Source organism: Pipra filicauda, unplaced genomic scaffold (assembly GCF_003945595.2).
Source record: "Pipra filicauda isolate LSUMZ 115617 unplaced genomic scaffold, ASM394559v2 scaffold21_size4447388_pilon, whole genome shotgun sequence".
Lineage (NCBI taxonomy): Eukaryota > Metazoa > Chordata > Aves > Passeriformes > Pipridae > Pipra > Pipra filicauda.
In genome coordinates this window covers 6151-33210 of record NW_024104332.1, presented here as the reverse complement: position 1 = coordinate 33210, position 27060 = coordinate 6151, and the positions used below count along the sequence as shown (strand labels likewise).

Genomic DNA, 27060 nt, shown 5'->3' with positions numbered 1-27060 from the left:
GAAATGTGAGAGCCAGTGGTAAATAGCAGTTGGATCTCCCCAGGGAACCCTGAGCCTGCAACGTACTGAAGGGGTCTGGAGTGGTCTAGACCTGTTGGGGATGGCGGAGACCAGTGGTAGGGTTGGGGGTCCCACCCCATCCCAGGTGCTGCCCAGTCTCCCACTAAGGTATGTGACCCCACTCCTGGATGCTGCCAAAGGGGTGGACACCTGACCTGCCCACCAACACCCAGGAACCCCCCTCTAGGGATCCCCAGGGACCCTGCTGGCTCAGGGGCAGCCCTTCCATCCCCCTCCCTGGGACCCCCTGTGCTACCCAGTGCCCACAGGGTGGGATCAACACTTGGGGTGGCCTCTGGGCATTAACGGGGGGCCTTTGACTTCAGCCTTCACAGAAGGGGTGAGAGCTGAGGACTTGCACCAGAGACAGGCACCTGGTTTATGTAGGTATTTATTTATTTAGATAGGAAAAGCACCTTATTCCCATTCCTCATTAGCCCCCCAGGGCATTGCCACGGTCACCACCAGTGCCACCAGCTCCCAGCGCCAACTTTCACCCACTGCTGCCTGTCATCCAGGCAAAACCCACCCTGTGCAGGCCTTGTCCTTGGGCTGGGGACGGGGGGAAAAGATGCCTTTCCAAGTGTGCTGAACAAAAAATAAAAGGGACAAAAAGAGGGAGCCGTGGAGGTTTCTCTGCGCCCAGACCTGCCGGCCTTGTGGTTACACGTCGATGCTGCGCCGGCACTGTGGGAACAGTAGGATTTCAACTCCCCACACCCCCTTTCCTTGTACGTTTTTTTTTTCCCTTTAAAAATTCTTCTCTCTTGGCACACAATGCTGGGGGTTGCCAGGGAGGAAGCAGTTGGGAAAGGCGGAGCAGAGCAGTGCTGATGCCTGGGGTGAGCGGTGCTCCCCGGTATCCCAGGAGAACTCCCAGCTGCCTGGGCAGTCCATGACAGCCTCACTGGCCCCCAGAATCCCATTTTGCCCAACAACCCTGTCTTAAATGATGCATTCATTGGGAAACGGCCGGGGGTGTGGCACAGAGGGTACTGGTGAAGAGGAGCAGTGGCGATGCTGTCTCTGCTTCCAGAACTTGGTACCCTCCGTGATGCTCCTCTGCCAGGGTCTTCCCAAAAAAACCAGGCACGTTCCAGGGGAGATCCCCCCGTCCCTCCCCTGGGCTGGCCGCGGGGCGTTCCCTACACGATGCCCTCGCTGCGTTTGCTCCTCCACACCACCAGCGCGGTCATGAGCAGGGTGACGAGCACGGGCAGCAGGATGAAGGGGCACAGGACGGCGTTGGGGGGGTCGTGCAGCGCCCGCCCGGACGGGGAGCAGTTCCTGAAGTACTGTCTGTGCACGGCCACGAAGAACTCGTCCACCTGCCGGTTGGGCCAGTAGCAGTCGAGCCTCTCGGCGATCAGCACCGTGCAGTTGGTCAGCTCCCCGTACGTGCTGCAACACAGGCAAGGGCACCGGCTGGCACCGGGGGGGGCACCGGGGACCAGCACCCGGACACAGGCACACCACCTCCCCCCACACAGCAAAAAATACTGTATACATCATATATAATATTATATAACTAAATATATCATTTACAGATAATATACAGTACATAATATATATTATCTATTATCCATTATATAATGTTTATATTATTATATAATAATAATCTTATTAATATTCAATAATATATTACTGTTATAGTATAATATACATAATATATAATATTCATATTATCATCGTTATATTTCGTGTTATTATATTTTATTTATATTATATATTATATAACATATATGCTATTATACATTATATATTATATGCTATATATATGTTATATAATAATGAATTATTATAATAATTACATATACAGACAATATATTTCATTATTTACATTACATATAATGTATATTATAAAACTATGCAATACATAATATACACTATATAATTTGAATATAAAATATGTAATAAAAAGTATATACTATTTAATTTATAATACGTAACATATAAAAGCCATATAATATATAATATATATGATATATAAAATATATCCTTGTGCAACATATTATACACTTTCTATGACAAAGGTGTGATATTTGAGACTGTATTTGAGTTATTACTTATTAAATTTTTTAGCTATTTTTTTTGAGGTTGTAGCTAGATAGATATATCTGGCCCTATAAAAATATGTAGGTTTTTTTTTTAAATTTATATAACCTGTATAAAACTATATGGGGGGTTTTTTATTTTTTTTTTTAGCTAGAGTGGTATAAAGATATATAGGGGTTTTTTTACATTCTAGTCAGATTTTGCTACTTTGGTGGCACTTCTGAGTGCCCACCCACAGCCAAAAGCAGAAGTGGTTTTCATTTACAGAAAGACATGAAAACAGAAATAATATTTACAGAAATAACAGGTTTGGGGTGTTTTTGTTTGGTTTGTGGTAATTTCTATGGGATTTCATGGCTGAACCAGTGCTATTAGAAAATACAGGATGGACCCAGATTTTAAGCAAAGACCTTCAGGAAACCCATGCCAGTTTGTCTGGCTGCTGGCCTTTGGAGCACCATCCTCCAGCATGTGCAGATTCAACCAAAGGGGACAGAAGTAATTACATCAAATCTACTTAAAATTCTCCTTCTAATTGCCTAAAAATTAGGAGATTGCATAGGAACCAGCTGCCTGCTTTGAAGCTGTGCAGGACCACAACCCATCCCACCTCTATGGCCAGCAAGTCCTTTTTTCCTTTTTTTTTTTCCTTTTAAACATTTAGAAAACCAGGAGCAGCCTTGAACCAGAGGCACTGTCCCTGTGCTGGGCCATCCAGCCATCCTCTGGAAGGACAGGTATTACAGTGCCTTTCAAACCCTCCCTGCTTTAAAACTGGCTATGCATAAAAATACTTAATTTTTTCCCCCATCCCAATTAGTCACATCTAATCCGAGAGAAGCAAAGCAAACCAAACCCCAGCTCGCCAATTAAAAACCCGCCTGGGGGAAGAAATATTTTATAAGCAGCTTCCCAGCCAGTCTCCACAGCTGCTGTGCAGCTCCTCAGCCCGGTTTCGGGGCAGGCTGTGCCAACGGGCACACGGCAACACCACTGGGAGCCCCTGCCGAGCCCGGTGATTTAATTAATGGGGTGCCTGCAGCTGCTAAAAGCAGATTCTGCTCAGCATCCCAATGTGCAAAATTACCATTTCCCGTTCATCAGCATCCTTAGGAGATCTCGGGAGCCGAAGCATCTTCAGGAACCAGAGGGACAGTGTTAACAGAGGCAAATAAAAGCTATTTTTAAAGCTGAAGGGCCATACAGCAGCTTCCGTGGAGATAAATAGTTGCTCCCATCATTAGACGTGAAGACATTCAAGGAACCAAAGCCAAATGGTGCCAGCAATGAAAGGACAAATTGTAATTGCCCTTTGCACAGAGGCAGCAGCCGAATTGCAGCGCTCAGCCGGCTCCGTATGCGAGGATGGAGCTGAGGAGAAGAGCTGAGCAGCTCCAGCCCCACAAGCAGTGCTGGGAGGGGGCTGTGGGGCTACAAGTGCTTGTCCTGGAGCGGAAGGAAGTCCCCCCATCCCGATGGGGTGCCTTACGTTACCCTATGTCTTTTGTCCCTTTCATTTTTGCTTAGTTAAAGCCCTCCTGCTCTGGATGGGATGGCATCCCCAGCACCATAGAGGGATCCCAAAGGGATCCATTCGCTGGGATTGGATAAACCAGACCAGCTGGATCCAGGTTGCTTGCAATGCCTTGTCAGACAGGATCAAGATCCCCCTGGAGAGCAGCAGTGTTGATGCCCGGGGCTGAGCGCGCTCTTCCCTGCCACGGCCATGGCAAACATTTATCCCATTGCATCTCCAAATCGGCATCTGCTTCTCTCTCCCCACGAGCAGAGCCACATTATTGTATTAGCACCATGCCAGCATCATCCCACTGGGAATTCATCCCAGGCTGATGGTGAAATATCTTGTTTTCCTGCCCAGCTCTGCTCTCCCTCCCCTTGCCACAATCCAGCCGAGGAGAGCGAGGTCCCCTGCCATACCAGGCAAAGCTGAGCTGAGCTCCAGGAGCTGCAAGGATGATCATGGTATTCCTGGTGTCCAGAGAGAGTTGTAACCCTCAGTCACAGAGTTAACACTCTCTTTGGAGAGAAAGTTGTAGCAGGATTCTCTGCCTAAGTGGGGGTAAAGCAGCTTGAACTGTACTCTATTTGCAAAAGTTACCAGGGATGGATGGAGAAGGGCGAGGGTGGTTCAGGATTTACCCACGGCCATTGCTATGGGTGAGTAACATCAATCTCTACTTAATAATTATTTTGCTTGCTTTAATAGCATTGCTTCAATATTGCTTCAGTAAATAGGGCACCGTATTCATAGTTATAATTATCTGTATTGTGTAGTAAATAATTCTGAGTAAGGTCTTTTAGTCTAATAGTTACCATCATTAATAAAATAACTCATTTATTCATAAAATATACTTGGTTTGCCAAGACAAAGTCACACATTCAATTCCACATATATACTCCTTTAAACATAAACTGCTGCCAAAGTCTGGGGCTAAGACTGGATGCAGCCACACCCTGACTCCTTTTCATTCCATTAGCCAAACTTCTGACAGCATCCACATAGAGAGATCAAAAAGTGAACCCAAAAAGTGAATAAAACGTCAGGTTTGATATATTTAAAAAGAAAGGCTGCATTTCTTTTTAAGCCAGTTGACAGTAAACGCCCACAATATAAACCCGGCAGCACAGCATGAACTGATACAGTAACGTGGCTGCTTCACACCCGTCTGGGATGGACACCAGTGCCCCATGCTCGGTACTGCACTGCATTTACTCCTTGTGTGCCTGCAGAGGAACAAGGGTTTGGGAAGAAATTCATTGCATTGTGATGCTCCGTGTTTGTTACAGTAAATAAAACACTGTTCTGGTGTCACCTTGGGGGGTTCACACGGGCTCTTGGGGGGTTCACACCTTGCGGTGCCTCTGTCGGGGCGTCCCGGGGCCGCTTTGGGGGGGTGGGGGCAAACCCGGACTGGATTTCCACTGGAAAACGGAATGGGGGAAAATACGGGTGGGATTTTTCCAGAGTACTGAATGGATAAAAAGGTTGGACTTGATGATCTCAGAGGCCCTTTCCAACCCGGCTGATTCCATGATTCTATGGTTCTATGACTTGCCTGTCTATCTGTCTAACTTTTTCCAGCTGGATAATCCCAACTGCTATTAAAGTTGACAAAAGACAATGATATTATTAATGAAAGCAGCTACACCATGTTAGACTGTTCATTACAGGCTCCTAGCCAACTTCAATTAATTGCATGGCTGCTATGCCTAAAAAGACTGCCCACAGAAAGAAGGCTTGGGGGGGAAGGAGGTATTTTTAACTTTTTGCTGTGAGGTGCTCAATCCATCGTTTTCCTCCTCAGTTGTAAATAAAATATTGCTTAAGAAAATCCCCTTTTAGATTAGCTGTGTGTTTTCTTCTAAGCACAACCTATATTAAATTACACATCTGTATTTGCCTTTTCAGACAGCTTCTGATACAATGAAGGTTTATATCCTGTCTTCAACAATACTGTGTTTGGTTAACAGATTTAATTTTACACAAAGCATTTCTGAACAGAACACAGAAACAGCAATGCCATCACAACCCACTGCTTAGGCACCCTTCTCCTGCCCTGCTGTTTCCAGGCTGCTGTCCCTCCTACCCCCAAACCTGCAGAACCAGCCTGTGCAGTTGAGTTAAATGTCTCCAAGGACTCTCAAGGAATTGACTCCCTCCTGGCTTTCTGACCACTTTCTCTTCATCTGAAACTGCAACAACCTCTCCTGTTTGACTGAGCTGTTCCTAAACTATTAATAATTCACACTTTAAGTCCTTTTTCTCACCCAGGATATCTCCCTATGAATGCTTTCCATACACTGAGCTTTGTGCTCCCTGTGAACATCTACCTTTGCAATTCATACAGGCATGTAAATGGAATGAATTGTAGCACTTCATTAGAGACTCTTCATTACTGACACATCCAAACACAACTGCACTTTAAAACTCCTGGCCTTCTGTCCCAGCTTTGAGATTTAGCAACAGATCCCCAAGAGAAACCACAGCTTTGCCCGACACAACAGCGACACGCCTTTTTATAGCAGTTCCTGACATCTAATATCTTGCTCTCTTTCAGCCCAAATTTAGGTAAAGGCTGAAGAAACTCAAGTTGTTCTATCCTATTCCTACCAACATTAAACCCAATAGTCTATCAAGTACAGCAAAGCAGGGAAGCTTGAGTTGTTCCCAAGAGCCCTATTCCTTCCTTCACTTCACCTCACTTGTAGGTTTTTGCTAACTCAGAAAACTCCAGCTGAATTTTGCTTTTTCTGCCAGTATGGTCTCATGCCTCATGATCTTGCCGTGACCTCAGACCATCCTCTGTGTTGTACTGTTACATGGTTTTTACATTGGTGTTACCTTTGACTGAGTGTTTCAGGCCCTGAACAATTTATTGACAGAGCTACAGCTTCTGTCCCAAACAACTTGTGTGAGCAAGTCACGAATTCTGGCTTTCTTTCTCTATATCTTCTAACATTCATCCCACTTGGAGAAGGCCTTTTCTCCGTTGTTGTGATTACTGAGCTCCCACCACTGCAGGGAGACAGGCAGCTGGCCCTGAAAAGTACAGCCTAGCTTACTTCTCAATATTTTTCCTTACCCAATATGAACTGCAATTAAAACTGTTTTCCTTGTCATCTTGGAAAAGGTTTAGGTTTAAAGGACGCTGTGGGGATGGGGATGAATGGGGATAGGGCCAGGCTGCTGGTGGGAAGCAGTCAAGGACTGATTAAGGGTTTGATGGCATCCAAATGCTTACACTGCTATAAATCCCAAGGAATTCCTCTGTGTTTTTACCGCTGCAAACAAGACTAGAACTGGATCTGACATTTATTCCTTGACCACACCTGGATGCGGGCGGTGTTACACTGTGGTTGGGGTTCACAGGACTGACAGCTCTCTCTTCTGCCACAAGTATGAAGATATTTCCTATCCTACCCAAATTCCATGCTTCGGAAGAGAAAAACACCACAGGGTTTTCCTTTTGCTTTGTAAATTAAAAGAAAACACTGATTTCCTCCTCTGCGGTGCAAGCTCGGAGACAGGATGAAGGGGTATCCAGTGGGACCTGGCAAGCTGAAGATAAATAAGTAGATAATGAGATAATAAGGGAACGGATCAATCTGTTTTGTGTAAATCATGGACAAATAACGTGAAGGCACAGCGTGAGCGTGCTGGCAGCTGCGGGAGCAGCCCCCAGCCAGGGCCGGGTACCAGGCGAGCCGGGAGCAGGCAGCTCCACCCCTGGCTGCAGCTGTCAGACCAGCACGCTCCCGCCGGGGAGCTCCTTCCCCGCAGGATGCCCGCGGCGAGGGGAAAGCATTCCCTGGAGATATTTAGGCATGCCGCGGGGTGGATATATTTGGGATGAGGATGCCTTGCTTGGCTGGAGTGACACCCGCAGCTGCGTCCCCCCGTCCTGCTGCGCCGACGCCGTGCACGGACCGTCAGGCAAATCCATTCCCTGGCCACGGCCAGAGCCGAGCAGGAAAAATAGCTGCAAGTCACCAGCTCCTGCTGACGCATTCGCGGGTGGGCGGCCGGCACCCGACCCCTCCAGCAGCCCCAGCTCTGCCAGCAGCGCTCCACATCCCCAAAATAGCTACCCCCAGGGAGACCTCAGCTAATCCCCCGGCTCAATCACCATGCCGATGAATTTGGACCTGGAATCAAAACAGCCAAGTTGGTCTTTGGGAGAATTCATCCTGCACAGCTGAGCTCCTGGCTAAAGCAGCTCGGCCACCACCATGGAGTGGAGGAGCCCATGGCATGGAGGAGCCCCTGCTGCAGCTCCAGTCTGGCTTTTAAATCCCAGGGCAGCCGCAAGCCCTGGAAAACAAAACACCAGAATGCTGAGGATCCAAGGAGCACCCGAGGCCATGCTGGAATGCTCGGCCTTTGGGGAGGAGGACAGGGAGGAAAACCAGATGACCCAAGGGAAAACACCTCTCAGTGTGGAAGGACACTCCAGTCCTTCTCCCTTCCCAGGAGACACTGTTCATGGCCAGTGTCATTCTGGAATGAATTATTAAATTAAAAACCACCTGGCATCCCATTCCCAAAGTGTGTAGCAGCTCACACGAGTTCCCCTGGTCCATAATAAAGACTTGCATATCCAGAAACATCGACTTTCCCTAAATAAGCATGGCTGAGGAAGCCAGCAGAGCTCAATGGTGTTGGACAAACCTTCCCAGAGAGCTGGTGCTTGTCCACATGGTCCAAGCCCAACCTGACCAAACACTCCTGGTGCCGAGAGACCCCTCGGTTGCATCGGAATGCTGCAGCATCAGTGAGGCCAGAGCTCAGGTAATGCCTCTGAGGGTAAGATGGGAGCAGCATCTGCAGCCTATAAACAGGACCAACGAACCACAATTACAAACTCTGCTGAGACAATTCATTTATCCAGATGTTCCCATCGTGTCACCCTCAATTGAGCAGGAAATGATGGGCCTTACAGGCTCTTTCCTGCTAAATGCTGCTGTACAGGAAATCACAGCTCCAAACCTGAAGCTGTACAGGCCCTGGCAGAGGCAAAACCTCACAGCATTTCTCCTTGCTTCAGACAGGTTTCAAGCATCAAAATTCCTTGGTTTGGGGGAAGATACGGAAAGAACAGGCTCCAGGCAAAAGGTGGGTTATTTCCATTTCTTCATCTCACACCTGGAGGAAGTCAAATCCTTCCCCTTAAGCCAGAGGGGTGACCACCCACCTATGCCACCCCCTACCCACTCCTGCTTATTGTCCGAAAGGGGTTGGTGATTCCCACACACACTCAGGGAGCAAAGGCTGCTGAGCAAGGCGGACGACCAAACCCCATATCCTTGCAGCTTATTTACTGCAGTAGCTGAGCTATTTCTGCCTGATTTTTCCCAGTGTCCTGAGGGCACAAGAGGATCAGAGGAATGTCATCTCTTAAGTGACCCCAAGCCATGTGTTCACAGGGAGCAAATGGACTCAGGCAATCAAATTAAACACTGCAAGCTTATCAACATTTCCTCCACGAGCCTCAAGGATAACGAGTTTAGTTGAAGCTATTTAGGAGAAAAACAGGATGTTAGAGATAACAAGCTCTTCTAAACACCTCTGCTCCCTGGGCAGTGGCTTTGCTGGGGGAGAAGATGGATTGAGCTCATCAAGCCTGCAGACAGCACTGAACCAGGACCAAAATCAAAGTCCTGCCCCTGGGGGACACTCAGCACACCCAGTATGTACGTTTAGAATCACAGAATAGAACATAGAACTATTAAAGTTGGAAAAGACCTCTAAGATCATTGAGTCCAACCTCTGACCGAAAAATACATAAACACAGGTGTGTGTAGTTTTTAATCTGGCACAGAAGAAAGGGCCATGAAGCAGGAAATCAACCAAAATCTTGCAAAACCTCTAATTTTTGGGCAAAACAGCTCATAGCACACAGCACCACCTGCTCGCTGTTTCCAGCTGACCTCCATCCCCACTGGTGTCCCAAGAGCTCATTTTTGTCCTTTGTTTCATTTTCCCAGGGAAAGGCATCCCAATGATGCTGTACAATATGGAAAGTCAGCTGAGGGTGGAAAAAGGGGGTTTATTTTCTCTTTTCAAGCCCTCATGATGACACGTGGCCACCCCTGACTGGTCTTCACAACTTCAGTCAAAAGCCTCTCATCAGGAGAATGATTTACTCCATGGTAGTACGGAGAAAACTCTGCTGATCCTAAATGGGAAAGAGCTAATCCAAGGAAAGTGCTGTTTGGGTGGTTTGCAATAAAAATAAACTGAAAGAAATTCCCCCAAAATCAAAAACACTTCCCATAAACAACATCCCTGCTCTCCCTGATGGGGCTGCACTGAGCAGGGTTCCCTTATCACCCTCATTATCCCCCAAGGATGCTCCACTAGGGAAGCTGCATCTCTGCTTCTCCCAAGTCATAAATCACCACTGACTCCCTGACACTGATTACAAACAGGAGGCTTAGCAGAGGACTGCCATGCCATACCATTCCAGCCTCTCCCCCTAGTTGCTTAGAAAAATCAACACACAACTCCTGGAAGCAGGGGGTGAGCCAGCAGGTCCAGTGGGACGGCCTGGGATTTTCTCACAGAAAGGGTCTGAGGGCCTCTCAGTTGGTTATGGGGTTTTCAAGCTGAGTTTTGGACTGACTGGAGAACCAGAGTGCTGAGAAAAAAATTAAAAATCTCATGGAAAATATGTCCATCAAGCTGTGAGTCACCAGAAGCTGTGACAGGGATCCCAATCTGCTGCTTTATTAACCCACTGATTCCCAGACAGTTGTAGTCTTCTCGACTGAAGCTCCATTGCTGAGCCACGTGGTTGAGCACAGCCACCATCCTGACTTCCAGACACTGCTCAGGTTCGGCTCCCTGAAAGCCTCTTTAACCATGGAATGGCTGAGCTTGGAGACAACCTCTGGAGACCCATCTCCCCTTGTCCAAACCCCCCTGCTCAAGCAGGGCCACCTACAGCTGGTTGCTCATGACAATGTCCAGCTGCTTTTTTAGTATCTCCAAGGATGGAGATTCCACATTCTCCCTGGGCGATCAGTGCCACTGCTTGGCCACCCTCACAGTGGAATAGCATTTCTTGGTGTTCAGAGGGAACCTCCCATGCCTCAGTTTGTGCCCATTCCCTTCTTTGCCACAAGGACACGTTTCTGGCTCATGCTCAGCCTGGTGCCCGCCAGGACCCCCAAGTCCTTTTCTGCCACGCTGGTTTCTATCTGGGCAGCCCCCAGCACGTCCTGGTGCCTGGGACTGTTCCTCCTCAGGTGCAGGACTTTGCCTTTCCCCTGGTTGAACTGCAGGAGGTTCCATCAGCCCATTCCTCCATTCTTTTAGATTTGTTGCCTCTGGATGGCAACACAACCCCCAGTGTGTCACCCACCCCTCCCAGTTTGGTGTCATCTGAAGGTTTGCTGGGATTACACTTGGTACCATCACCCACATCATTAATGGAGAGGTTAAGCAGGGCAGTGTTGACCCCTGGGACACACCACTAGTTGCTGGCCTCCAACTGGTGTTTGTCCAACAACTGACACCCCTGGGTCTGGCTGTTCAGGCAGTTTCCAACCCACCTCGCTGTTTGCCCATGCAGCCCACACCTATTTGTGGGGATCTTACAGGAGATGGTGCCAAAAGCCTCACTGAAGTCCGGGCAGACAATGTCCAGTGCTCTCCCTCCAAGCTCACCTTGTGGCCCCACAGGATGGAGAAGCCCCAGCAGGGGCTGGGCCCAGCAGGGGTGGAGCCAGGGTAGCCCCAGCAGCAGAGTGAAACAGCACCTTGTTCATCCCCCGCCAGGAAATAAAACCCCAAACCCAAAGACAGGTGCAGGTGGTCTCAGGGTGCCAGGACTAGAGGGACGAGCAGAGAGGCCTCACTTACCCCACAGTCTCATCCCAGTCGCACCAGAGCCGCTGCCCAATGCCCTCCATGCTGAGCTGGAACTGCTTCAGGCAGTAGTGCCGGATCATCCAGCCGTAGTCCGGCTCCTGGCACGCCGTCGCCGCGATGAAGTGCTGGGCTGGAAGACAGGCCAGGGGCAGGTGGGGTCAGGGTCTGCTGTGGTGGGTCATGGCACAATCATGGCCCCCAGCCCCCCGCAGAGGGCACCCACCACAGCAGAGCTGAGACCAAAGCAACCCTGCTCTCAACCAGCTTCTCCAAAACCGCCTTGAGGTTGATTTCCCTCCTCACACCCTGGGACCCTGCAGCACCAGCCTCCAGTCCCCTCCCCAGTGCCTGATGCTGATAAATCCATTATTCAAGACGTGCCAGGTAAGTCAGAAGCAAGGACACGGATTCATTCTCTGCTGATCGCTCAGCACACGCCTTTGGACTTTAAATGCCCAGGTTTTTGGTTTACAAAACAAGTAAGGGCGTTGGGGAAAGTGGGGAATAACCCCATGGCTCCCAGTCAGATCCCTGCTGGAGCAAAGCACCTGCACAGGGCCACGTTTGGGAACAAACGTCCACCTGCGATGGAGCACAAGGCCTGGCACAGGGAAATTCATCCCTGGTGCACGGCATTGATTTAATCCCCCTCTGGGAACGTGTCCCTGCCACATGGTGCCTTCTGGTTTGGGAGCAGGGAAGGAAGGGATGCTGCCTACAGGCTCGAGCACAATCAGTGCCATTTTGCTAGTGGGTGGAAAGGGAAAGGGACAGTGATGCTACAAAAGGAAGGGGAAACAAACCTTCGAAAGAATGATTTACTGAGCCTGGCTATAAATAATACCTTTCCCTTGGTTCCAGAGAGCCAGCTCACACCTTTTCAGCTCCTGGAGTACACTACAGGCAGGCATCACATACCAGCTCTATTTTTTGCCATGTGTGAATAACTCTGTGCTTTATTTTTATCTTATTTTTTTAACACAACAGAATTTAGCTGCTTTTATTTAGCAGCCAAGGGACATCACCACGGGACATCATCCCTCTGCAGCCTCTGAAATCCTCGGAGCACAAAGGTACCAGCATCCTATGGCAACGGGTGGGAACTCAGGGAATTTGGGTGATGTTTCTGGTTGGCTGCAGGGCTCCCACACTGCCTCCCACCACCAACTGTGAGTAAATGAGCCAAGAGAAGTTAAGGAGTGTTAAACCCTCACTGTTGCAATAATAAAAAATTGAGTTTATCAAAATCTAAAGCTCTCCCCAGCTGATACCAGCCAGGGGCTCACCTAACAGCACCTCAGCCAGAGATAAGCCCTGTTCAGAAATGGGAGGGTTTGAGATGCTGAAGCAAAGCATGGAGGGAGGAGGAGAAGGTGGAGGAGGAACGGTACAATAATTTTATGTGAGGCCTGGACTGCAAATCTCAGTCTGGGCAGGCTCGAGGATGATTGATGGCTGGGAGGCTTCTCCCCCCTTCCCATCCCTCGGTTGAGCGAGCACCAGCATTCAAGGGAGGCTCAGGTGCCACCCCAAGGGGTCACCCCTCAGTGAGGTCTGTGCACTGGACTGTAAAGGACAAGGGCCCTGTAAATATTATGCCCATCACACGTCTGGACAAGCAGCTGCAGAGAAAATGCCTCCAGGGATCACGTCAAGTGCAGAGCAGGAGAGCAAGAGGGAGGAAGGGAGAGCAGGGGAGAACAGACCAAAAGGCAGATGGATGAGGGGCCGAGGGGGTTGAGGAGCGAAGGAGGAAACAGAGCCAGGAAGAAATGAGTGAGACATGCAAAGCACAGGGAGAAATTGAGGAAGACAAAGCCACTTTAGGGAATTCAACAGTGATGCGGCACAGGGAGAAAGAAAAGTAGGAGTTAACCGAGCACAGCCAGGCTGCACTTCACCTGGCTTTGCTCCTCCCCACTCTCAGCATGGGAGAGCCTAGAGACAAGTCCTTTGCACCACAACTATCCTTTGGGATGCCCAAATGTTTCCTGACAACCACACAGCTGCTTGGAGGAAAACACCTTAAGAGGCAGCTCCGCCTTGGGTGGAGAGAGGAGAAACACTGAATAAACCATGGGGATGAAGCAATTGAGAACCATAAAGTGGCTGCAAGGAGCTGCAAGCCACATACAGCTGGTAGTCAGCAGGAAAACCAGACCCATCAGCCAGTGACCAAGACCCTTCACATGGACATTTGGTTTTTAACATAGTGAAGGGCTCTTTTGTCTTACACATCAGAAGCAAACACAATCCAAGAGGAGCGAGGCCCAACAGAGCCCATTGTGTAAGTGCTGCCAGGATGGAGCCGGACACAGCAAGGCAAAAAAGCCCTTTTGTTTTCAGCTGACTGGGGAGAACCGACTTGAGCTGTAATTACACATTTTAAGGTCGAAGTGAGGAGAAGCTCCTGCCATGTTTCCACATGGTCCCTACCTAAACCCTCAGATCCCTGCTGCTTTACAGATTTCCCCCAAACCCGTGTCAGGCTGGGATGGGCTCAGGGTTTGTAACAGCAGGGGAAAAAAAAAGCAGGGAGAGTGTTTTTTTATCTCCTGGCTCTCATTCCAGAAGGCTTTCCTTCTGCCCTCAGCCCTGCTGATGGAGATGGGGTAAGTCAGCTGCAGTGAGCTGTAAATAACCGAGCTCCGGAGCGGTCACGTCTCTGTACTTAGCAGCATCCATTTGTGAAGGCCACAAGGAGCTGCTGAATAAATGAGCTCCAAAACACAACTATACCAAGGCTGAGCCTCCAAAGAGCTCCCCTCTCACAGGCCCCTGTCACTCCCATTCCCTCAGGAAAAATAGCATTGGGAGCTGTGGGAACACAGTGGTCCTCTGGGAGCATCCCACTGGAGCCATGCAGTACCTCCAAAGCTCTGCTTGGTCTTTAGGTGCCACCTCAACATGGAGAATCACAGAATCCCAAAATAGTTTGAGTTGGAAGGGACCTTAAAGCTCATCTCATTCCACTCCCCTGCCATGGGCAGGGACACCTTCCACTAGCCCAGGTTGCTCCAAGCCCTGTCCAAACTGGCCTTAAACACTGCCAGGGATGGGCCACAGCTTCTCTGGGCAACCTGTGCCAGGGCCTCCCCACCCTCACAGCCAAGAATTTCTTCCTAATATCCAATCTAACCCTGCCCTCTGTCAGTGTGAAACCCTTCTCCCTTCTCATATCACCGGAACTGTTGATGAACAACCTTCCCTGCGGAGAGAATCCCTGATTGCCTGCTAAAAGATGTAAGCTTAAGGATCCTTCATTTGCCTCCTCACAGGAAACATCTGGAGAGCAGCAGTGGGGAGGTGATTGGAGGGACAGCTTTTGCAGGCATCCCAGATCCTCCTGATTGCCCTGGGATTGATGACCTGGAGAGTTCCAGCAAGCATCTACCAGGATTCTTGAGAGTTAGCTGCAAAAAACCTGCCACACATTTATTTCTGCAGAGAAGTAGTGTTGGTCCTGAATTGTTACCAAAATTTCAGGAAAACAACTAGACTTTCTGGGTCGCCCCTCCAGAAACAGCTCAGTGGGTACCACCCACTCCTCCTGCCACCACTGTGAGCCCACACACTTGTCACAGTGACGGTTCGCCAGCAGAAATCTCTGAGCTTTCTCCACAAGGAAAGTTTTGCATTTTACATGTGTCCCCTCTGCACAATTCCTTGGTCTCTGGCCACATTCTCCTCAGTTTTCCGGGAATTCTTGGTCTTGTCTTGCTGGGATGTGTAACTAACCCCATGGGGAAGCAGACGCAGGGAGGACCACGGAGCCCAAGAACAGATTTGAGCATTTCAAACTGGTATAGCACGGGATGTTCCCAGTTCCCAGGCATTTTTGCAAGCCTTGCCACTCCAGTTCTCTGCCATTTGACCTCTGGATGCTGCCCAAGGCGTGTGTGCACTGGGAGACTCTGGGGCAGCAAGTCTCAAGTAAAGCAGTTTAATTTTTGGGGAGATCCCACCAAGGTGGACTCAAAACCACTCCTACTCTCACCTCTCACGAGGGGCTGTATAAAATTAACTCAGGGAATGAACTGGGTGGGACTCCACCACCTCCAAGAAGCCCAGAGCACTGAATGGATCCAGTTGCTGGATCCACAGTGGTGACTATCTTATTCTGGGGGGAAACTGCTTTGCTTCATAGCAAAGAGAAGGAACTAGCCATGTATTCATCAAAGAGCTTGGAAGTCTCAGTAAACCCCAAAGATGGCAGAGAACTGCAAAGTGACACTCACAGGAGGGCTGGCAATGAAAAAGGCACATGTAGCACCAGCAAAGCTCTGGGCTCTAAGAACAAACACCCCAGTATCTTCCTCTGGGCTTCTCCCAGATGCTGTAACCCCCACTGTGAAATGATTAGTGCCCTCAACACACCCGAGACGAAAACAGTCTGTTTTCCCCTCCCTTTCGGGGTGGTGGCTTTGCTGTTTGATTGAAAACAACCCTTGTGGTTTGGACTCAGTTGCAGAATAAAACCCAGCAAGAGCTGGGTATCTGGTGTTTGTTCACTGAGCGTGATCCGAGCCCCACACTCAGCACAGCCCCATCCAGTGGGATGAATCCTGCCTCAGCAGGTACAAACCTGTGAGATTAAGCCAGGTACAGCCTAACCAGACAGACGTACTCCATGCTGCCAACCTGTCTACTCACCAGCTGGGAAGGAGGTGGTCTCTTGGGGCTAACCCCAAACCTGATTTTGTCCCCCTTTCTCGTGGCCAACAACCCCCAGACTCACAGCTGTCCCTTCCAGGCCGCTCATCCTGGTGACAAAAACCTCCAGTGGGGATCACAGCTCCATGTCCCTGCTGGAGGTACCACATGGCTCTAGTAGAGCAGGTTTTCAGCAGGGGGATTTTGCAGGCACAGCCCTGAGAAACCCTGAAAGCACATGTTCATTCCCTCAGGCCGCCTCATTTTCCTTTCCAACTCTTCCCTTGGTGTTGGGACCCCCATTTACTCACAGACCAGCTGGGCTGGTCCTCAGCAAGTGCATTTCTCAGCATCTTCCCTTTCACTCAGCAGAACCAAAAAAAAAAATGGAAAAATTGGCCCTTCCAGTATCTGCAGACCCTTGGGAAGGGTCTGATTCCCTCTGCTTAAAAATACACCTCCCTCCAGGGCTGCGTCGGGCAGCCGCCAGCTCAGCAGAGCCTTCGGAGCTTGCAAACACTCCCTTGGTTCACCAGGAAAAACTAAGCTGGTGCTTAGCAAAGCTGTGTCCCACTTTGGCTGGAGCTGGGGGACAGAAAACTGCAGATGTTGGGAGTTGGGAAGGGCAGGGTGTCTGGCTCAAGGCCGTGTGTTCCTCTTTGAGAAAGGAGGGAGCCATCTGCTCACACCTCCGCTTGCTGACAGCCCAGGACGTGCCCCCACAGTCAAATGAAACCTCTGAGCCCTGACAAGGCTATTTCTGTCCTGGTTTTACATGAGGAATGTATTTTTAAAGCCTCTCCTCCCTGGCTGAGTCAGACTGGGGGCACTGGCCCCCACCCCGAGCTGCTGGGATCTGGCAGTGACTCTGGGGGCTGTCAGGGCTGTGCAGCAGCTTGGGAATGGAGATGGATGGAGGGGCCCAAACCCTGTAGGTGTTCGTGGGGGAGGGAGAGACTTGCACAGAATCATCCCATCCCAAACCTGCTCATGGATGCTTCTGAAGTATCCTAAGGTGCCAAAACCAGGCAGACTCTGCCTCCCCTGCCCACTTCACTCTTGTTCACTGAGTGAACAAGACAGTTGTGGCACAGTCCCTTAATCCTCAGGATTTTCTCTCCCAGTATAACCACTCAGGACATAAACCAAGAGCGAATTCATGGGATTTTTGGGTTTTCATGTGCTGAAAGGGAGTGGGGATTTTTCAACACGCTGCTGAGTCACGGCACAGTGAGGATTTCAGTGGCAGAGCAGATGCTGGGAGGTGGGGGGAGATCTGCCTGTCTCCCAGGACCTGGGAAGGCCGATCCCAGGATGTCTCGGACACGCTGCCACTGCCCTCTTCGGAGAAGAGAAGGAGCAGTCCCCTCTCCCTGCCTGCCCTCTGCTCCAGGGGGTGCAGATGGAGCAGCAGAAGGAAACTACTCAGCTACTTCTTAAACAAAGCAGTCCGTAAGCACGGCCTGGACACAGTTACAAAGCCCAGCTGGAGCTCCCCCCTGAGCTCTGCAGATGGAGGGTTCACCCCAAATTCTGCCTGTCCAACAGCCTCACTGCCATGAAGCCATACAAAAGCTTTCAGAGCACTCAAGGACTCGGGAAACTTGGATGGGGGAGAAGTCACTCAGGCTCAGAGGGGGGAAAAAAGCCTCATAGCAGGGAAAAACTGCCAAATGAAAAGGCAGGGCTAGGAAAGCTCAATGGTAGGAAAACGGATATTCCCCCTGGAAAACACACATGGGGCTGTGGCTTTGCTTGTGCTGCTCTGGGGAGCAAGCTGCAGACACTGCAGCCCCAGGGAAGAGCATGGTCATGGGCCTCTCCCCAGCTCCAAAGGACACAGGATCATAGAATGTTTCAGCTGGAAAGGCCCTGTAAGACCAGCAAGTCCCACCCTGAACCCAGCACTGCCAAGCCCACCATTAAACCATGACCCCAAGCACTACATTCACATGGCTTTTAAGTGCCTCCAGGGATGGGGATGCCACCACTGCCCTGGGCAGCCCTTCGGGTAAAGAAATTTTTCCTAATATCCAATTTAAATCTCCTCTGACAAGACTTGATGATGCTTCCTCTTGTTCTATGGCTTGTTCCCTGGGAGAGGAGCCTGACCCCCACCTGCCAAGGAGTTGCAGAGAGTGAAGAAGGTGCCCCCTGAGCCTCCTTTGCTCCAGGCTGAGCCTCCCCAGATCCCTCAGCTGCTCCCAGTGCTCCAGACCCTTCCTCAGCTCCATTCCCTTCTCTGGACACACTCCAGCTCCTCGATGCCTTTCTTGTCCTAAGGGGCCCAAAGCTGAACCCAGAATTTGAGACGTGGCCTCAGCAGTGCCCAGCACAGGGGGACAATCGCTTCCCTAGTCCTAGTCCTGCTGGCCACACTATTCCTGATACAGGCCAAGTGCCATTGGCTTTCTGCCCCCCTGGGCACACTGATGGCTCATGTTCAGTTGCTGTCACTCAGCACCCCCAGATCCTTTTCCTCTGCGCCACTTTCCAGCCACTCTGCCCCAACCCTGGAGCTGCCGGGGGTTGTTGTGACCAAGTACAACCCAAAGTCTCTGTGCTGCATCTCTCTCCATCTGGGCCTGCTCACAAAACAGCCTCCCCTGACACCAAATAAACACTTGCTGACCAATCCCATTAAATCCCAGCAAAATGAGATCTCTGTGCCAAATACAGACCGTGGCAGGAGGTGCCATGGTTTAAGTGCTGTGCCAGGGGTGTAAGGAGGGGTGAGGGGCAGTGTAAAACCCTGCTGGCCTGGGAGACAGCGGACACCTGAATGCAGAATTGGCACAGAAAGTCACTTCCCGGTCAGTCAGGCTGGGGACAGTCCCCTGCCAGGGACCTGGCCATGTGGAAAGCTCGGGCTGCAGATGCCCTCCAAAGGGGCCAAAGGCTTCCACATCCTAGGGAATGGAGCACAAGACGTGGTGGGTCAGAGGAGCATGCTGGGGCCCATCCCCAGAAGTCCCATTTCTGATGGACACGGCTTAGACGAGCGCAGGAGCAGAGCCAGCAAGGGCTGTGCTTCACCAAAGCCAGGCTGGACGCTCCAGAAACACTCTGGGGGATAAACATCCCCGGGCATGAAGACTTACTTACAGTAAAAGGCAGTAACGAGAGAAGGTCAAGCGGAAACAAGCGGATCCCAAACAGCCGTCAGCTCCGGCTCAGCCGCACACCGGCTTCCAGACACGGCTCCCAGCACAGGCGCCAGCACAGGGACCTTTGACTTCACCCCTATTTTTTTGGCAGCCTAATGATCTTTTGATAACACACCCGAGCCTGTGACCTGCTCTGAAGCAATACAAGGCACCAGGTTTCACCACAGCATGTCCCATCTGAGCGCTGCGATTGCTCTCCCCCACCGTGGTGAGGGGCAATGGGAGCAGCTCCAGTCCCTCTCCCTGGACCTGGCACTTGGACCCTGACACCCATCCCAGCTCTGTGGCCCCACAGGGTGACAGCTCTTCAGGGAGGCAAACAATCTGGGAGACTGAAATGAAAACCACCCTGGCCTTCATCCTGCCCACATAGGGTTTCACCTCTGCTGATGGCAACTGCCCAGCTCCTGCCTTATCCCCAGTATCCATGGGTGACCCATGCACCCTGTCCCCTGAACTCACAGCCCGACCCAAGCGGGAAGCCCAATCCCTAGTTAACAAAAATATCATCAAATCCACTGGTTGCAAGGGTCTCATCAGCTTAACATGGCACTTGCTTACAAAAATTATAAAATTAGGAGAAACGCCCTCAAACAGGCATTGCTTCCAGGCAGCTGGCTCCTACCTCAACTTCAACTAAAAATTCCCTGGCAATTATTTTTAGGGAGTTTATTGTGTGCCCTCTTGGAATAGCTATAAAATGACAGCAAAACCTCAAACACCCCCATCCTGGCAAAAAGTAAATGCCTATAGATCATCAAAGTATCATCTCGATGGATAAATCACTTCCTTCCTTCACAGGCTCAACAGGATGCCAAATTGAAAACCTCTGAGATCCTTTTGGGTTTCATGATTATGTTCAGCTGTATGCAAAATACCTCGTTAGTGCTGGCTGGGAAAAAAAAAAAAAGCTACCTCTTTATCTTGCTTTGTGTAATAAAATGAAACGAATCAGAATTCCAGGAGCAGGGATGAAGTTCTCCTTTCCTACACCGAGTTAAAAAATCAGATTAAAGGCCTTTAGGTTCTGAGTATTCACCTGTATTAGCATGAGTTACAGAATGTCCTTGTTATCCATTAGAGGCTGCCAAGCACCTTTCCAGAAACACATCCCTAGACTTGATTCTGCAGAGGGCAGAATGGCAAATACTTTTATTCCCCCCCCCCCAATTCATTCAGTAAGCAAAATAAAATCAAAACTAGCCGAAAAGGGAGGAAAGAGAAATGAATTCCAAACCCTGCCACGCTGAAATCCAATTGCTGCCTGATTGAAAACCAGGGGAGGGAAAAATCTGCCATGAGCTGTTAGTTACAAAGATAATTATATCCTTAATGAATAGCGGGGTCTTTTGGAAAATAATTCTCCCTGACTGAATTAATGGAGGAAAAACACAGGTTTTAGACACGCGCTGGCAATGTGTGCACAGCCCTGACTTCACTGGCTTCACCCACTCCGAGTTCAAACCATCTCTGCCTGTGACCACCACCAAAACCTGCTCCCAGAAGGAGGGTGAAAGAAACCAGGGATCCCTGTGGAATTCTGTGCATCCCTCTTTTGCAAACAGCCCACAAGGTTGGCAGCAGCAGCCAGGGGCTGAAGGATGCCAGCCCTGAGAACAAGCCACCTCTCTCCTGCCTACCAGGGGAGGACTGTGGTTTCCAGCTTTGCTATCCCCAACACCTTAACCCAGCGTTAGACCCGGGCTTTACAGCTATTTTTAGAACATCAACAAAGCTCGGGACGCCACAGGAGGCCAGATGTCAGTCAGCTCTGCCTCAAACCCAGGCTGGTCTGGCTGCAGAAAGCCAGGGAAAAACCAGCAGCCACCACACTCAAGATTTCAGGAATGTGCTAAAGGCAAATGCACTCTCCTTCCACCCCCGAGAGTATTTTTTCCTTCAGCTATTTCAGTTGACTGAGGCTAAAATAAGAACAGGGAATGTAACTCCAAGGTTAAAAGTGCTTGGCTGTGGTTTGTAGACAACACTCTGATTCTGCTGGCTCAGGTTTCAAGGGGTTTGAATGTATTAAACATGGACTATTCTGCTACATGGGACCATTTACCATTTGACTGAATTACCTCCGAGATTAAAAAAACTGCTGACAGATCACCTATAAGGAAGCACGTAGTGAGTAAATACAAAAAATTTGTTAGGGAGAACACCAAAATAAATAGTCTCACTGTCTTGTTGGTGCATTCACCACAGGCTGCACAGAACAGCAGCTTGACTAAACACTTTCAATGCAGAGTTTCCAGACTAAAACCTGTTGCTGAGCCATGTGAGCAGCCCAGAAGTAATTTATTTTCCCTTTTAACGGAGATTTCTCGATGCAGTTTTCTTTCTTTCCAGCTGAACAGCACACAGACATTGCACCTCTCTGCAACTCACACACACAGAGCGCTGCCCCTTTCCCAACATTACCTAAAGGACAGAGGGAAGCCCAGAGGGATTGCATCCTGCCCTCGGCCAAAATCTGGAGGTTTTCAACCAGGCTGCTGCCCACGTCCCCGCTGGGATGCTTTCCTGAAGCGCCAGGATGTGCTTTTAAATCCTCAGAAGCTCACGTTGTAGAAGCACAGAGACAAAGGACTGAGACCATTAAGCAGGTTCATTACTGGGTTTGATGATTAAAAGCAGCCAGCTCGCAGGCAGCACCCACAGCAGCACAACAGCAGACAGGGACAAGGATTCTCTGGTATTCACCCACCCACAGCGGGAATTAGCCTGGCAAACCCTAGCCACAGATATATTTTAGAAGAGAAAAAGGCATTTAGCTATTTGACCAAGCTAAAACATGCTCTGTTTCCCCTATAAGGGGTTTTCAATGCTATTCTCCCTCCAAGCCAGTGGTGGTTTTGGTCCTCTCCTGGTGCAGGGTCTGTGCCGGGAAGGGCTGTCACCACAACCATCGCTGCAGGGCCCAAACCTCCCCCAAACACCCACTAGCACTGACAGAGCCAGACTTCACAGATGGCCAGAGAAGCAGAATCAACCTGCCAGTGCAGAGCAATAACTCCAGAACCCCACCTGCAGCTTTCCAAGACCTCCCTTAACTCTGCAGTGATCTGATATTGATTCCCAGCCCCGTGAAAACATAAAGGATGCCAACCCCATTTTTAGCCATTATGAGGTCTCTAATTTCATTCCAACCAGGTCACAGCATTTATATTTTCATTATCCACAACCTCCCAGGTCATCACAAATAGGAGATCACGGCGCCGGTGCTTGATGGCTCTTTAATTCAAGAGCATTTCAGAGTTAATAAATGCAATTCAATTTCTCAAATCCAAGTGGCTTCCTGACCAGATAACACAGCCTCCATCCACCCTACCAAATCCATAGGCCATTGGTTTCTGCAGGAATAGAACTGGCATGTATGGGAGCATGAAATTACAGGGTGGAGGCAATTTGTTCTTCCCTACCCACATACTTTCAATGTTTAGGAAGTTTCAAGTCCTCTCCATCTCCAGAAACGCTCTGAAAAGGAGGAGGACATTTTAGTTTATTGTTGGGGATTTCTAACATGGCAAGCTCTAAACACTGAGGAGGACTTCTCCAGAGATGCAATAGCCTTCAATTAGATTTTAAAGGAAGTCTTAGCACTTTTATAAAAGAAGCACTCAAATCACTGGCAGGCATTACTGAGTATGCTTTGTGCTGAGAGAAAACATAAATATACCCCCAAAATTTAGCAGTAACGGTGCAGCTGCCTGACTCGCAAAGCTGCTCCTGCAGAGGTTTCCTTTTCTCATTATTTTACTGCTCATCATTTCTTATTCTTATTATTATTTTTGAGTCCAGCAAATTCAAGTGATGAGATGTCCACAGCCTGCAAAGCTCCAAGCTTTGGTATCAAGGTGTAAGGGACAACAGTTTAAGGATGGTTACAGGGCAAGAGGAATACAGAATCATAGAATGGTTTGGGTTGGAAGTGACCTCAAAGACCATCTCATTCCAACCCTCTGCCATGGGCTTCCACTAGCCCGGGTTGCTCAGAGCTCCACCCAACCTGGCCTTGAACACTTCCAGGGATGGGGCAGCCACAGCTTCTCTGGGCAAACCTGTGCCAGGGCCTCACCACCCTCACAAAGAAGAATTTCTTCCTAATATGCAATCCAACCTTACCCTTTGTCAGTGTGAAGCCATTCCCCCTTCTCCCATACGTGCTCTCATAAAAAGTTCCTCTGTATCCTTCTCATATGCTCACAGGCACTCAAGCATGTGCAGAAAAGCCAAAGCATCTCCTCTCATTGCCATATCTTTTCCCAGAGGCATCATGGACCACAGATCAAAGTCATGTTGTTCATACACACAGTTAAGACAATTAAAGACACTCTGAAGAACTTCAAAGGTTTCTACCTTTTCTCCTGACTCCAAGGGTGCCAGCAGCTGAAGAGAGGATACAAATGGACTTAGAATTTCCTGTTTTCTAGGAGAGGCCATAAACAGTGTCAAAACCTTTTGTTTTTAAGAAAGCGTCATTTTCTGCAGAATATGCAAACACAGTGCTGTACAGCATAGGCAGAGGATGGAGGGAATCAATGATATATTAATGTTTTACCAGCCTTATTTGCAATGCAGCTTTCTAAATCCAAAAGAAATCCGAGTAGCACAGCCCAGCACTGCCTTTAAACACTGAAATACAGTGCAGAGATGATGTGGTGCCAATCATTACTGCCCCAGTAACAACGAGCAAGACCATGGCTCATCCCCTCCTGAGAAGCCTCTGTAGGGAGCTGTAGCCAAAAAACCGAAAAAGCCTAATCTTACCTTAATGGAAGTGGTTACCTTGGGATACAGCTGGATCTCAGGCCTGCTGAATGAGACCAAGGTTATTTTTAGGATGGTCGATTCCCTGACCATCGCTGCTTTTGAAAGACCCTACAGCAAGGTGGGAAGTTACCTAAAGCTTCAAGAGAAAGGCTTTTCTGGCACAGGAGGAATGCTTGGCCAATCCTGCCAGGATTTGGACTGTGGCTTTGGTACAGCCAGGGGTTTATGGTGACAGGGAGAGGGCCTGTGTCATCCCATCCTCTCATGGCCCGCACCACATGCAAAATTCAGTACTGCTCGCCCAGCTTTAGGCCAGGGACTTGTTCCCCACCTCCAAGGAGCCCTGTAGAGGCTGTGGTCACAGAGCACAGAGGATGTTCCCACACCCAGTGTTCATAAAACTCTCTACAGTTTACAAGGGAAGGTGTGTTAGTGACAGAAGCCTCCAAGAGCGTGTCCTAAGGCAGCAGCCGGGCCCACAAGCTGGCAGTGAAAACACCAACACAGAGCCATAAAACTCACCTCACCCTCCCTCCCTGCTGCTGGCCCAAAGAGGCCCTGAAACGGAGCGTGGCAAGATTTACAGGCACAGAGACGATGCTCTCCACACAAGTGTCAGACCTGGTGTCAAGCAGAGGCACTCCAAGTCTGCCAGCAGGATCATTAGCAGAATCCCGGCAAATATAGTAGCAGAGCTTTTTCCACACCTTTTGTATCCTCCCCTTTTCAAAATATTCTTTTCATTTTAAAACACCTGCTTCCTCAGAAGCATCAGTGACCTCAAAATCCATGACTCTACCACGATGTCTGGGCACTCAGTTGTCACTTGCAATTTTTGTGCAGCCCTGTCTGTGTGCAGGGCTGTGAAGCAGAAAGGCACAAAAAGGTTGTTTTTTTGTTAAACAGCACAGAGTGTGCTCAAAAATAAAAATAAATAATCCCACAGGAAGGATGTAGATAAAGACAAACACATCCACAGCATCATGATTAGCTGCCATCAGGCAGAGGCAGCGTCCTGCTGCTTCCAAGCCCACTGTAGGTGGAAAGGAGCAGCCTGGAGTACCAGCAACTCCTGCTTGCTTCGCTTTCAGCAGTTACAGTGCCCAAACCAAGAGAAGGAAGGGTCAGGAAAATGAGACTGACTGGGAAAAGAAAGCAGAGACAAATCCTAACCAGCAGGAGTTAGTGCTCGCTGGCGGCAAAACCAGGCACAGGTTTCTGCACTGACCACTCACTCCTCAGCCAGGGACACGCAGCCTTTCCCTGCAACCCGGCACGGAGAACGTGCCTCGTCCAAGGGCACAGCTTTCTCCCGCCCCTGCAGAGCTGAGGAGAGGTAAATAGTTAATCAGGGGGTACAGGTAAGCCCATTACCTGCAGCATAGCTCAGTGCATTATTCACCAGGGTTTGGAGGGGAAAACCAGCACAGGAGAAAGAAGGGAAAGAAGGAGAAATCTGTGCATCCTCAAGGAGCACTTTGATTTCATGGAAGATCAGCGTTAGGACGAGGATGCATGGTTTAAGTACCTTAAATAAACACACTTCTAGAGAGCACATGTACGTGATCTCGGAGCTTTCTGCTGCGGGTACACAGGTGACAAGCACGGCACAAATCTCTACCTGTTGCAGCTGAAATGTCAGGAGCACCCAAGAACCAGGGCACGCTGCACCCAAGAAAACAACTGGGCAACAAGAACTTTCAACCCGATCGCCGGTAAAACCCGAAACATCTGACCTCACCTGAGAGAAGCCTGTTTGAACGAGCACTTCTGGCTGCCTGCTCTCCCTGCGGCTCAGGAACGGGAAGAGAGACTCCTAAAGCAGTAATTAAAAATGTGCAGCAAAAGGCAAGGACGGCTGCCAGCGGAGCACGGCTCAGTACATCTCATCTACCAAGCGGGGAATCCCACACAAAGCAGGCTGTGTCCAACAGCATCATCACCTCAGACTCCCAGGCCAAGCGCGATGTGTCCCGGCGTTCTGGGATAATTTCTCCTTTGGATTCCCACCCGCCGTCTGTGTCGCCAGCGACGCCAGGCTGGTGCCTCCCCGGGTTTCAGGGAAGAAGGGTGTGAGCGGTGAAGCCCGGGAGGAGGCGGCAGGGGCTGCACGCCCGTTCCCAACGCAGAGGGGCTTCCAGGGAGCCTCTCCCGCCGCCCCACCGGCCCCGGGGGAGTTGTGTCCCGGCGCCCGCACTTACCCAGGACGAAGCAGAGGAAGCGCCGCGGGAGCAGGGCCATGGCCCCGCGGCAGGAGCGGCTCCGCTCCGGGGCCGGGCGGGCTCCGCGCCCGCGGCGCTGAGCGCAGGGGCGGACCCGGGGCGGCCGCGGGCCCCGCCCGCTCCACGGGGCTCGCTCGTCCGCAACACCCCCTTCTCCCCAGAGACCGGGGGGAACCTCTCCCGAGGCGCCTGCAGGATGTAGCCGAGGCTCTCGTTACCTCCGACTCCGCAGCCGTAGCCCGGAGCCGCGGGAAAGGGAGCGAACAGTTCAGAAGGAAAGCGTCGAGGAGTCCTTCTTCCCCACGCGGTTTCCTTAGCCCTGCTTCGATCTCCACCGAAGGAATTTCTCCCTAGCCTGAGGGTGAAAATCTAGCCTTCCCCCTTTTATGTGTTGGATATGAACACAGAGGATGCAGTGCAACCTTAGGGAGAAGGTAAATGTTTTGGGTTTTTTTTAACCGAGTGGAACATCACTACTGAGCTCTCGTTACCTCCGACTCCGCAGCCGTAGCCCGGAGCCGCGGGAAAGGGAGCGAACAGTTCAGAAGGAAAGCGTCGAGGAGTCCTTCTTCCCCACGCGGTTTCCTTAGCCCTGCTTCGATCTCCACCGAAGGAATTTCTCCCTAGCCTGAGGGTGAAAATCTAGCCTTCCCCCTTTTATGTGTTGGATATGAACACAGAGGATGCAGTGCAACCTTAGGGAGAAGGTAAATGTTTTGGGTTTTTTTTAACC

The 27060-nt window shown here is 50.0% G+C and overlaps 1 protein-coding gene across 2 annotated transcripts; it reads right to left on the bottom strand.

The window, feature by feature from the left end:
* Positions 1 to 433: 433 nt before the first annotated feature.
* Positions 434 to 27000, bottom strand: RAMP1 (receptor activity modifying protein 1). Of its 2 annotated transcripts, XM_039381355.1 has the most exons (5): positions 26819 to 27000; positions 26307 to 26545; positions 25847 to 25921; positions 11501 to 11639; positions 434 to 1461 (listed from the first exon to the last, which is right to left on the bottom strand). In XM_039381355.1, the coding sequence occupies exons 2-5, from the start codon at positions 26344 to 26346 to the stop codon at positions 1206 to 1208; spliced, it is 510 nt and encodes a 169-aa protein (XP_039237289.1). In that variant the 5' UTR covers positions 26347 to 26545; positions 26819 to 27000; the 3' UTR covers positions 434 to 1205. The 2 variants fall into 2 exon arrangements, with proteins under 2 accessions (XP_039237289.1, XP_027591470.1); XM_027735669.2 differs by lacking the exons at positions 25847 to 25921; positions 26819 to 27000 and having other exon boundaries at positions 26307 to 26595.
* Between the last annotated feature and the right edge of the window lie 60 nt (positions 27001 to 27060).